Genomic DNA, 9,680 nt, shown 5'->3' on the forward strand with positions numbered 1-9,680 from the left:
CAAATTCCAGATATCACTGAGTGAACCTGCAAAGTGCTGTGTTTTCTTTTTTTAGGGGAAAAAAATGCACACAAGGTAATAAGACTTGGACATAGGTAAAAATATGATTCTCTTTACTAGGACACATGACAGACTTGATGCAGAAAAACAGATGGTACAGAGTAAATACCGAAAACACATATCTAAAAGAGCCATCAGTAATCAAGTGTTGCGTTAGGAAATAAACCAGACTAGTTTCAGTAGCAAATGGACATGAAGGCCACGTAAGTCACAACTCAAAGAGTCACCAACCCCTTTAACAGAGGTTTAACAAGCATGCAATGCTGCCGCCTCAACATTTTGGTAGCATGCATCACAGACAGAATCATGAATGATGGGAAACAGCATTGAATAGAAAGTGGCACAGCATCCATATGCCCCTCATTATAGTCTACGACCTCCCTGTATCTTTCCATTCCAGCCCAGCGCCAAGAGAAACTTGAATCTAGTTTTAATGGCAACACAGTAATTTGACATTCAAACAGATTACTACTGAAGGGCTTTCCAGGCCATTCTGAACAATGTTGGGTAGTTTCCATTGGGGATTTCCAAACTGTCTTAAAGGAGGGTGTCTCGTTTTGTTGCCAAAGACTAGTTTATTTGAAAGTATCCAAATTGAAAACGCTGATGGGATTTGTAGTTCTACTATAATTAAAATTCCTCTAGGTCATTTTAAAAAAAGCCACTGTTGCCTCAAAATACTTGTATCAAGTTCTTTGGTTATACAAGTGATCTGGTTTTTTGTTTGTGTAACACAGCTGGACTGAACCAGGGCCGTGTGACTATGAAGGAGAGATATTTTGTTTCCTGCACATTGTAACTGAATGTGGTATGCTACCAACGTAAAGTTCCATAAAAAAACAAAGAAGAAGAAGAAAATAAACAATGAGAATGATCTTGCGATGTTAGGGGCTGTTGTGCTTCCCGGCATGGGCACCCATTCTCTGTGGATCTTGAGAAGGATAATGGATAGGACCCGGAGCTCTCATGAAAGGAGGTGGAGGGCCCATCGCATGAAACATGTGTGGCCCAAAACCTGTGGAAAAGAGGACAGACAATCTTTGACACTTGATCAAAGCTTTTATAGGTAACTTGGCCCTCCAGAAAATTCTCTGAATTTGTGACTGGCACCTGACATACTCCTTTAATTAATGTCAGATACCTTGATTTTGTTGTCTTTAACACCATTTCTTTCTTTTTTATTTTATTTGTTGTTTTAATCCATCTTGCTTGGGTAAGCCACATGGCACTCTGTGGGCTGTTTCCTAGCAATCAAGCACAAGACTGGGCTGCAAATCTTCCATAGAAAAATAGTCTGACCCCACAATTACATTTCCCACAATGTTGCTTCACAAGCAATCGCTTCTCTGTTGCTACATGCCATGATAAAGTTGAGCGGGATGAATAAAGAAGCAAACACGCTCAACTAGCCTTCTCTTTAAGTGAATACCAATAAAAGATGTTCTGGAGGGCCAAGTTTGCCTTTACCTGTCCTAGAGATTAACTAAGCAATAGAAAGTAGATCCATAGATGCAAAGACAAGACATTCTGCCACATATTTCCCCAGAAAACAAAGGAAAATAACCTGGGGGTGGGGGTGGAGCAATGCCAGGCGGGGGTGGCAGGGCAATGTTCACCACAGCTGGAGGGCCACTGGGAGGTAGGTTGAAGTAGTTTGCAGAGACTGCCTCCTCTTCTGCTGCAGGAGGAGGAGGAAGAGCTGTGGGGACACAAAAGCCTTGATGTCAACCTTTTTCAGAAGACGAGAGCAACCAAAGTCCATGGAGCACTACTGCTGCCCATTTTCTCAATGTCTATTATCGTTCGTATAGGTTCAGTAAAGGAATTTCCTTCCCTATCAAAGCCACCTGACTCTAAATCAAATGCCTCATCTTGCCAAGGCCTATATTATTAGGTTTCAAAAGAGTTTAACCACCCAACCTTTAAAGCAGGAAGGAGAAATCTGCAAGGCACTAGATGTTCTTGGACTACAACTCCCATCATCCTTGTCCCATTAGCTGTGCTGGCTGGGGCTGATGGGTGCTAGAGCCCAACAACATTTGGAAGACCACAGGTTCCTCATTTCTGCCTTAAAGTATAATTTAACTCCCTTCCGTCCAGGGGTCCTTCACCTTTAGTTTTTACCTCCCTCCCTTCTGATAAACTTATTCAGACTCTCTCGTAAGCACTGTTTCCTTCTCTAGTCCTAATTCAGTCAGTCTCTAGCTATGCCAACTTCAAAAGGAGACCTCCTTAACCTCTCAAAATAAAAATGTTTATTGCGCGCCTGTTTTCCAAATAAACAGAACAAGAAAAGCAATTTTTCTGCAATTCACCTTGTCTAGAATGTCAAAAAACCCATGTTTCTGAACAAGGAGCACTTTCCTTACCTCCAGGTAATCCCGGCACTGGCTCCAGTTTTATACCGGATTCTGTGATTCCTTCTCTTTCCTTTTCTTTTCCTCTGGCTGCTTGAGACCTGAAACCAAATCAAAGCATTTGAACTGTGGTCAAGTATTAAGCTGGGTGGATGCTGGACTTCCAGATTTAAAAAACTGTAAGCATATATTAACAAAAACAAATTTTATTTTTTATATATTTTTTTAGAAAAAGCACAGCCGGTGCCATACTTTAATAGCTGTGTATTTCAACTGATTTGCAAAATATACTTGGTAATGCTCCCTAATACTGTATAGATAGGAAGAGAACTGGGTGGCTTTCTTAGAATGGTCATAGCTCTATGAGAAGCTGCATGAGTTCAGCTTAGCGAATAAGCAAGATGGTGCTCTCAGCTAACTGCAGAAACTGTCAAGGCAGAATCTCTGAAAGAAAAACACACGTTGCCATCACTTGATTTCCTTATCACTCACCTGCCCCATTTCACATTAAGCCTGCGACCGTTGACAATGAGCTTGTTGAAGGACTTCTCTGCTGCCACTTCTGCAGCTTGTCGGGTAGCAAACTGGATAAATGCACACTGTTGCCTCTGCACAACAGTTATCGTCCGGATCTCGCCAAACTGATAGAAGTGATTCCTGAGGAGGAAACATATTCCAATAAAGAAATGCCCCTTTTCACATTCCTGAAGTCTAAGATGCTTCAAGCCTAATACACTCCACAGCCTCAAAGCTTATTGTGCAGACATACCAAAAGACATGCAACCAACACTGCCAAGCCACACCATCTGAAGTAGATCCAAAAATGCACTTACCTAAGGTCAGTCTCAGTGATGGTGTCACCTAGGCCACCTACATACAGCGTTGTAATTGTCTTGTCATCAGGTGGGTCCAAACGAGGCATTGTGGAAGCTCGTTTGAGAAGCTTGTCAGCCACAGGATCATTAATTCCATAGTAACGATCTTTGATATTCTGATCAGCAAGCGGATCATCTGGATCTGTAGGTTTCTCATGTCTAAGGATTCAAGAGCAAAATTTCATGACATTTGTTCTTAAGTGCCAATTTCACCTGTCTCGTCTAACCTTTTAATTACTCAGACATCTGCTTTCTTGATAAAGTTTACTTTTTCACCATAATTATACCTGTAGGGACATTCTTCTCCTCTTTTACACTCTCCTTTCACCCAGAATGAACAGATATGTGGACGGTTGCGTTTATAGTAAGGTGTGGTCCGAGCCAGTTTCAGCAACATGTCACTGGTGGATGTTGCCTTTCCTAAAGCACCAACAGGTCGGGTGCCATCAGAGTTCATGATCTACAAAAGCAGAGAAACAGGGATGTGCACAATAAAACCAGGTGAAAAACACATGTCTTAGTGATCTGGTTCATTTACTTTAACGCTACTAACAACACAAGAAACATTACTTCACCTCTCTTTCCATATTTTGGGTGTAATACTCTTTGTTAACATCCGACTTGGGCATATCATCTTTAAGCGAGAGTCCAGCATCTCGAACCTGAATAGGCAGACCTAATATTTAATGGGGAAACAGAAAATTAATATAAAAGCTAAACAATAATGACCACAAACGTTATAAGCAAAGTATTTAAGCAAATAAGTTGAGAGCATTTGAAAGTAGATCATGGACTAAAACCATGGACCTCTGTCCAGTTTTTTTCCTTAAGAGAAGCAAGCTGAGCACATACTGCAAGAGACAATTTCAACTTCATCTCCACTATGAAAAAATGTCAGCAATGACTGCCTAGCTTTGGAAAGATGATGCTAAATTCAGACTCTCCAAGCAGAGGGAATAGCACTAGTATGTGCCATTCAGCACCTAATGCATGCAGGCCCAAATGTGGAAGGGGAGTCCATATACAATCTGTTTCTGTACTGAAATTGATTTTAGACATTTAAATTTTGTTTCACTCAGCATTCTAAGATCCTTTGAGATGAAGGATGGGATATAAAATTTTAACAACAACAACAACATTCTATACTCGGCAACAAAGTGTTAATTTTGTATTTGCACAGTATAGTAAAATGATAGCTACACACCATATTCCAGGTCAAGAAGGCAGGTCTGACAAACATTTTTCAGCTTGCTGCATGTTTGGCACACTTCTGTCTTCTTAAAGCGCATCCGTACACCCGGGCACCAACGAAATACTGTGAATGGCCTAGCACAGATCTGAGACAAGATTGCATTAACGTTTACCAGCCTATCTAACTATAGAAGAACACATGACTGGTGTACTTTCAGTTATCAACACTACATAAACTCAAAACAAGGGAAGTAATTACTGGAAGACTCAATGAGGATGGGAACTGATTGCAGTGTGTTTAGTCCTTTTTAGGCAATGCTATCTTTGCTGTTCTCCATTATTCCATTGTGGAAATGAATGATATGTTTTGCTGTGTAGCTCTAGCAACACTGTTGTATACATGTTCTATTGACACCACTGAAGTGAATTGAACTAAACTAAGCTGCATGAGTAAGATTTAATGCTTATCCTTTATTGCTATGACACTAAATTGTCAGGAAATATTTCTACCAGTAATACAACCACCCTTTAAAATTGTGTCACCGTAACATACTCTGTTTTGAATGACACACATACCTTGCATTCTTTTCCATATTTCTCTTTGGTCTAAAATAAAGGAAAATACATGTTAGAAAAAATAACTGCATCCCAAGATAATATGCCTTTTGAAATCCAGTTTACCTTGTCAACTCCTACAAATTATCTCCACAATATATGTTAACTGTACTGAATATTACTTTATCTGCTCAGACTGTCCTAGGGAACAGAAGAGAATTCACACTTTCTTCGATAAGAATATGCAAAAACCTCTAACCTTACATCTCTTTCTAAAGAGACTGAAAATCATATTTCTATAAGAAATGTTACTTTGATCTCCCTTCCAAGCATAAAGGATACTGCCTGCCAGGGATTCAATGGAAGAAGTTGTTTTTTTATACCCAAAAGGGAAATGTTTCTTCCATTAAATCTTTGTGGGAATGGCTGGTTACATAACAGCTGTGCATGTACACCAGAGTGTAAATTTGAGCATTAGTGAAGAATAACTTCAGAGAAAAACAATTCTTATGGAGAGCCTGCAAACACAAATGGAGGCATATCACTATGTTCAGGCAAACTGATTTTAAAATGATTTATAAATGCTTAATTTCCAATCACAAACAAGTGATCTAAATACCTACTAAGATATTCATCTCAATATATTTAGCATAACCTTCTACCAAGGAAACTATAATACAATACATTGCTTATTCTTGCAAGTGAATACACAAGAACAATAGGGACCCCTGACCATTAGGTCCAGTCGCTGACAACTCTGGGTTTGCGGTGCTCATCTCACTTTACTGGCCGAGGGAGCCGGAAGAGCTGATTAAGCCGCTTCTGGTGAACCAGAGCAGCGCACGAAAACACCATTTACCTTCCTGCTGGAGTGGTACCTGTTTATCTACTTGCACTTTGATGTGCTTTCGAACTGCTAGGTTGGCAGGAGCTGGGACCGAGCAACGGGAGCTCACCCTGTTGCGGTGATTCGAACCGCTGACCTCCCGATCGGCAAGCCCTAGGCTCAGTGGTTTAGACCACAGCGCTACCCGCGTCCCTATTCACAAGATCAATACCTCAATTTAAAACATATTTTCTTAGAAGCAAAATCCATCATATAAAGAGTACATACTTTATAACAATGAAGTCGGAATTGGAAATTCCCTGCAAGTTAATATCCTCTTATCTTTGTTTCATTCTGCTGATATTTAGTAATAGCCCACAATAAACACATACCATTCGAATATAGGGGTTTTCTCCAAGACATGTCTGGCACAAAATGGGGAAATCCTACACAGAAGAAAAGAAAATAATTTCACTGCAAGCACATTTCACCAACCCTGAATCTATAAACAGGATGTCTATAAACATGTCTATAAACATCCTGTTTCAAACTGAACGTGAGAACAAACACCTCAGACATTCCTAATATCAGTAAATGGATCTGATGGAAAGCATTCAGTGTCAAGGGCACTTCTGGGGCTGAATGCTACTTATGTGTACAGTATGTATCAGCTTTATTTTTAAGTGCTGTGTCACAAAAGCAAAAAACAGCAAGAGGAGAACAAGTGAGTGCAACTCAAATCTCCTGGTTTCTTCAGCCCGTGAGAGAAAGCACAGCAATGAGTTCTGACGTTTAAAGCATGCAGTTATATACATCCTCCGAACTGCACTTCGGCATATTAGGCGAACAGCCCACACGCCCACTGCTGCACTGTTGCGCAGCAACAGTTAACACCTCACTAGCTTCGCTAAGCTAGATTCTTCCCAAAAACATCTATTTTACAAGGTGGGAAATCGGATCGACTTCGGTGGTTAGCACGAGGCTTCTCGCTGCCGGCTCCCAGGACTCCCTTGACCCGGAGAAAGCAGGAACCTAGCCGCCTCACTGGGAGGGCGGGCGGGCGGGCGGCAGCGGATCCCTCGCCCGCCGGAGACTGAAGAGCCCCGAGTAGCTCCCCCCGCACCCCTCTCCTTCCCGCCCCGGCACCCGAGGGAACCACCCGGCCCCGGGGGGTATTTACCGCATCCTCCCAGTTCTGCCGATTATACGTGTTGGATCCCAGAGACGTCGCCATCTTGGCACGCCGAACAGGGACGCCCGGAAGTAGACTGTCGCCACGCCGGAAGCGATCATCACATAACCTCGCCATAGAGATAGAGACGGGTAGTGTGGCAGCGCGCCAGCCCCCAGCCCCACCTCTGCAATGGGGAACCGGCGGCCCTCCAGACCGGGGGAGGGGGCTTGTTTTTTGTTGTTTTTTTTTGGGGGGGGGAGACCTCTTACTCCCATCAACCCAAGGCAGCATGGTCGGTGTCCAGAGAGCTCAGCTGTACTGAGAGGTCACAGGTGTCCTGCTCCTGTTCGCACAGAATTGCAGCCTGTCTGGAAGCCATAGAATGATAAAATCGTGGAGTTGGAAGGGACCATGAGGGTCATCTAGTCCTAACCCCCTCCGTGGTGTTTAGTAGGAAATGCCTACTGGGAAAGTGCTCAGTTCACAGCCCCCCACAGACCAGTGGGTAGAAGCGAGACGTGAGAGGTAGAGCTGTGTCATAGAATCATAGAGTTGGAAGGGACCCCAAGACTCATCTAGTCCAACCCCCTGCAATGCAGGAATCTCAGCTAAAGCATCCATGGCACATAGCCATCCAACCTCTGCTTCAAAACCTCCAAGGAAGGAGAGTCCACCCAAGGGAGACCGTTCCACTGTCTTACTGTAGGAAAGCTTTTCCTATTTAGTTGGAATCTCCTTTCTTGTAGCCATAGGTTCGAATCCTACCCTCCAGAGCAGTGCAAGATTCCAGAGGTCTTGGCACTTGCCCAGGGATTTTTTTCCTTTGGCATGAGGTACAGTGGGGACTGTGGTGTCTTTATGATTAAGTGTTCCATTTACACATATATACAGTGGAGGGATCTCCAGCATTCACATCTCAAGAGGAGCTTGCAGCATTGGATTCAAAGGCAGCCAAACAACCAGCCCTCTCTCTTTTCCAGCTTGTCCCAGCCAGCCCACCAAGAGATCTGCCCTCCCTTCTCCCCTTCTTTTCAAACCTTTCCTTCTGTCTACATCAGGGGTGGCCAACTCCCAAGAGACTGATTTACTGACAGTGATTCTACCCCCTTTGGGGGGAGCCAGTGATCTATAAAGTGATCTACCACAGACGTCCAGTGATCTACAGATAGATCATGATCTACCTGTTGGACATGCCTGGTCTACATCATCCAGGCTGAAACCCTCAATGTTTTCTTTCTCTGCCCACTGGCACACACAGTTGGATGAGAGTCCCCCCTCCTTTCTCACTTAGGCTTCACCCTATTGATAGATTGATGATTGGCCATCATCAGCCAGCTCTTAACAGCTTATCTCCTACCTAGGTGGTGCCCTGGTCTGAAAAACAAGGTTAGTCTGCATAATCAGTGCTTTAACCCTAGCTCCCAGGAATCTATAACAACACTGATGAGAGTTTAGCTCAAACCTCCGGATGCGTCCTCCCAACAGTTTTATGTAGGTGTTAAAGCAGCACAGGGGAACAAGATGGAACCTAGAGGCATCCCAACTGCTCTGTACTGGAGCCACTATGAAATCATACCTGCAGATGGGCAGTGTTGTTCTCATATTCTGCTTGCAGGCTTTCCCCAGGCATTTTGAGAGCATGGTGCTGGACTAGAGGGCCACTGGCCTAATCCAGGTGGCTCTTGCATTGTTTTCAGATGGAGGAATTTGTATCTCACACCAGGGATCATCTCATAACATAAGACATTCCATGAGTCTACAAGGAAAGATGCTTTTCCTAAAATGGGAACTATAGGTTATAATTTCTAGGAGTGATGCCCAATAAATTAGTCTGATAATAACAAAGATTCCAATTGGCTCTTTGTATAGCAATTAAAAAAAAATATAATAGGTGGCAATTTAAGCACAGGTACTTGCAGTATGGGGCCAATTTAAACATTACATGGCAGCAACCATTGGCTGTAAAAAGGGTCAGTCTTATAGCAATTTAACCATCAACAAGTAATGTCAGTAGCAAGTGATAACTCACTGCCAGCAGCTAGGAGCTGTGGCATTCCTAGTTCAAATATTACTTCAGTCACAAATCCACTAGGAAGCATTACGTAATCTCTTATCCTTAACCCAAGTGCCTTACAGCAATCATGTAAGGATAACTGAAATAAGCAATTTGAGCACTTGGAAATGCACAATATAAATGTTAATTATTAATGTCTAAGCACATTTGAGTGCTTGTATGCCCAAGATGCTAATGTACTACAAAATTGGTCAGACAAGCGTGATAAAAGCATTTAAGACCTACTCATTCTCATGGGGAAGAACTTGCGCAGATGAACCAGAGTGATAATTCACAGTAGTATGGAATGTGTAAATGAGCCTTTACCTTGTATGAAGTGGGACACAGACTGACTGGATTCCCTGTAGTCAGCAATTAAAACATTAAACCATTTTAATCCCATGTCTCCTTCCAATATTCCTTTCATTTCTCTTGAGCCAAAATTGGCTGTAGCTCAAGTGCAATTCCAGGAGCTTAATATGATCTACCTCACCCTATGGCGGCAGTTGGCTGTATCAGCTGTTCTCACACACACACCTGTCTTCGTTAGGAGCCAATAGCAGCTTATGTGTGGCTCTCAATGGTCTCT

At 42.8% G+C, this 9,680-nt stretch overlaps 1 protein-coding gene across 1 annotated transcript; it reads right to left on the reverse strand.

Moving 5' to 3' along the window:
• Window positions 1-96: 96 nt before the first annotated feature.
• On the reverse strand, window positions 97-7,154 carry RBM22 (RNA binding motif protein 22). The gene is made up of 11 exons (XM_082211810.1): window positions 7,045-7,154; window positions 6,257-6,310; window positions 5,060-5,089; window positions 4,497-4,629; window positions 3,868-3,968; window positions 3,580-3,752; window positions 3,251-3,451; window positions 2,910-3,074; window positions 2,430-2,518; window positions 1,625-1,759; window positions 97-1,075 (listed from the first exon to the last, which is right to left on the reverse strand). The coding sequence occupies exons 1-11, from the start codon at window positions 7,096-7,098 to the stop codon at window positions 945-947; spliced, it is 1,266 nt and encodes a 421-aa protein (XP_082067936.1). The 5' UTR covers window positions 7,099-7,154; the 3' UTR covers window positions 97-944.
• Window positions 7,155-9,680: the final 2,526 nt, after the last annotated feature.

The sequence above is a fragment of the Podarcis vaucheri genome (genome assembly GCF_965113315.1).
Source record: "Podarcis vaucheri genome assembly, chromosome: 2".
NCBI lineage: Eukaryota > Metazoa > Chordata > Lepidosauria > Squamata > Lacertidae > Podarcis > Podarcis vaucheri.

Excerpts from the sequence above, each read along its gene's own strand:
- RBM22 (XM_082211810.1), bottom strand. The coding sequence starts at position 7,098 with ATGGCGACGTCTCTGGGATCCAACACGTATAATCGGCAGAACTGGGAG. Across the intron at positions 6,311-7,044 it reads GGCAGAACTGGGAGGATGCG|GATTTCCCCATTTTGTGCCA; the intron begins GTAAATACCCCC and ends TCTTCTGTGTAG. Across the intron at positions 1,760-2,429 it reads AGTGCCGGGATTACCTGGAG|CTCTTCCTCCTCCTCCTGCA; the intron begins GTAAGGAAAGTG and ends GTGTCCCCACAG.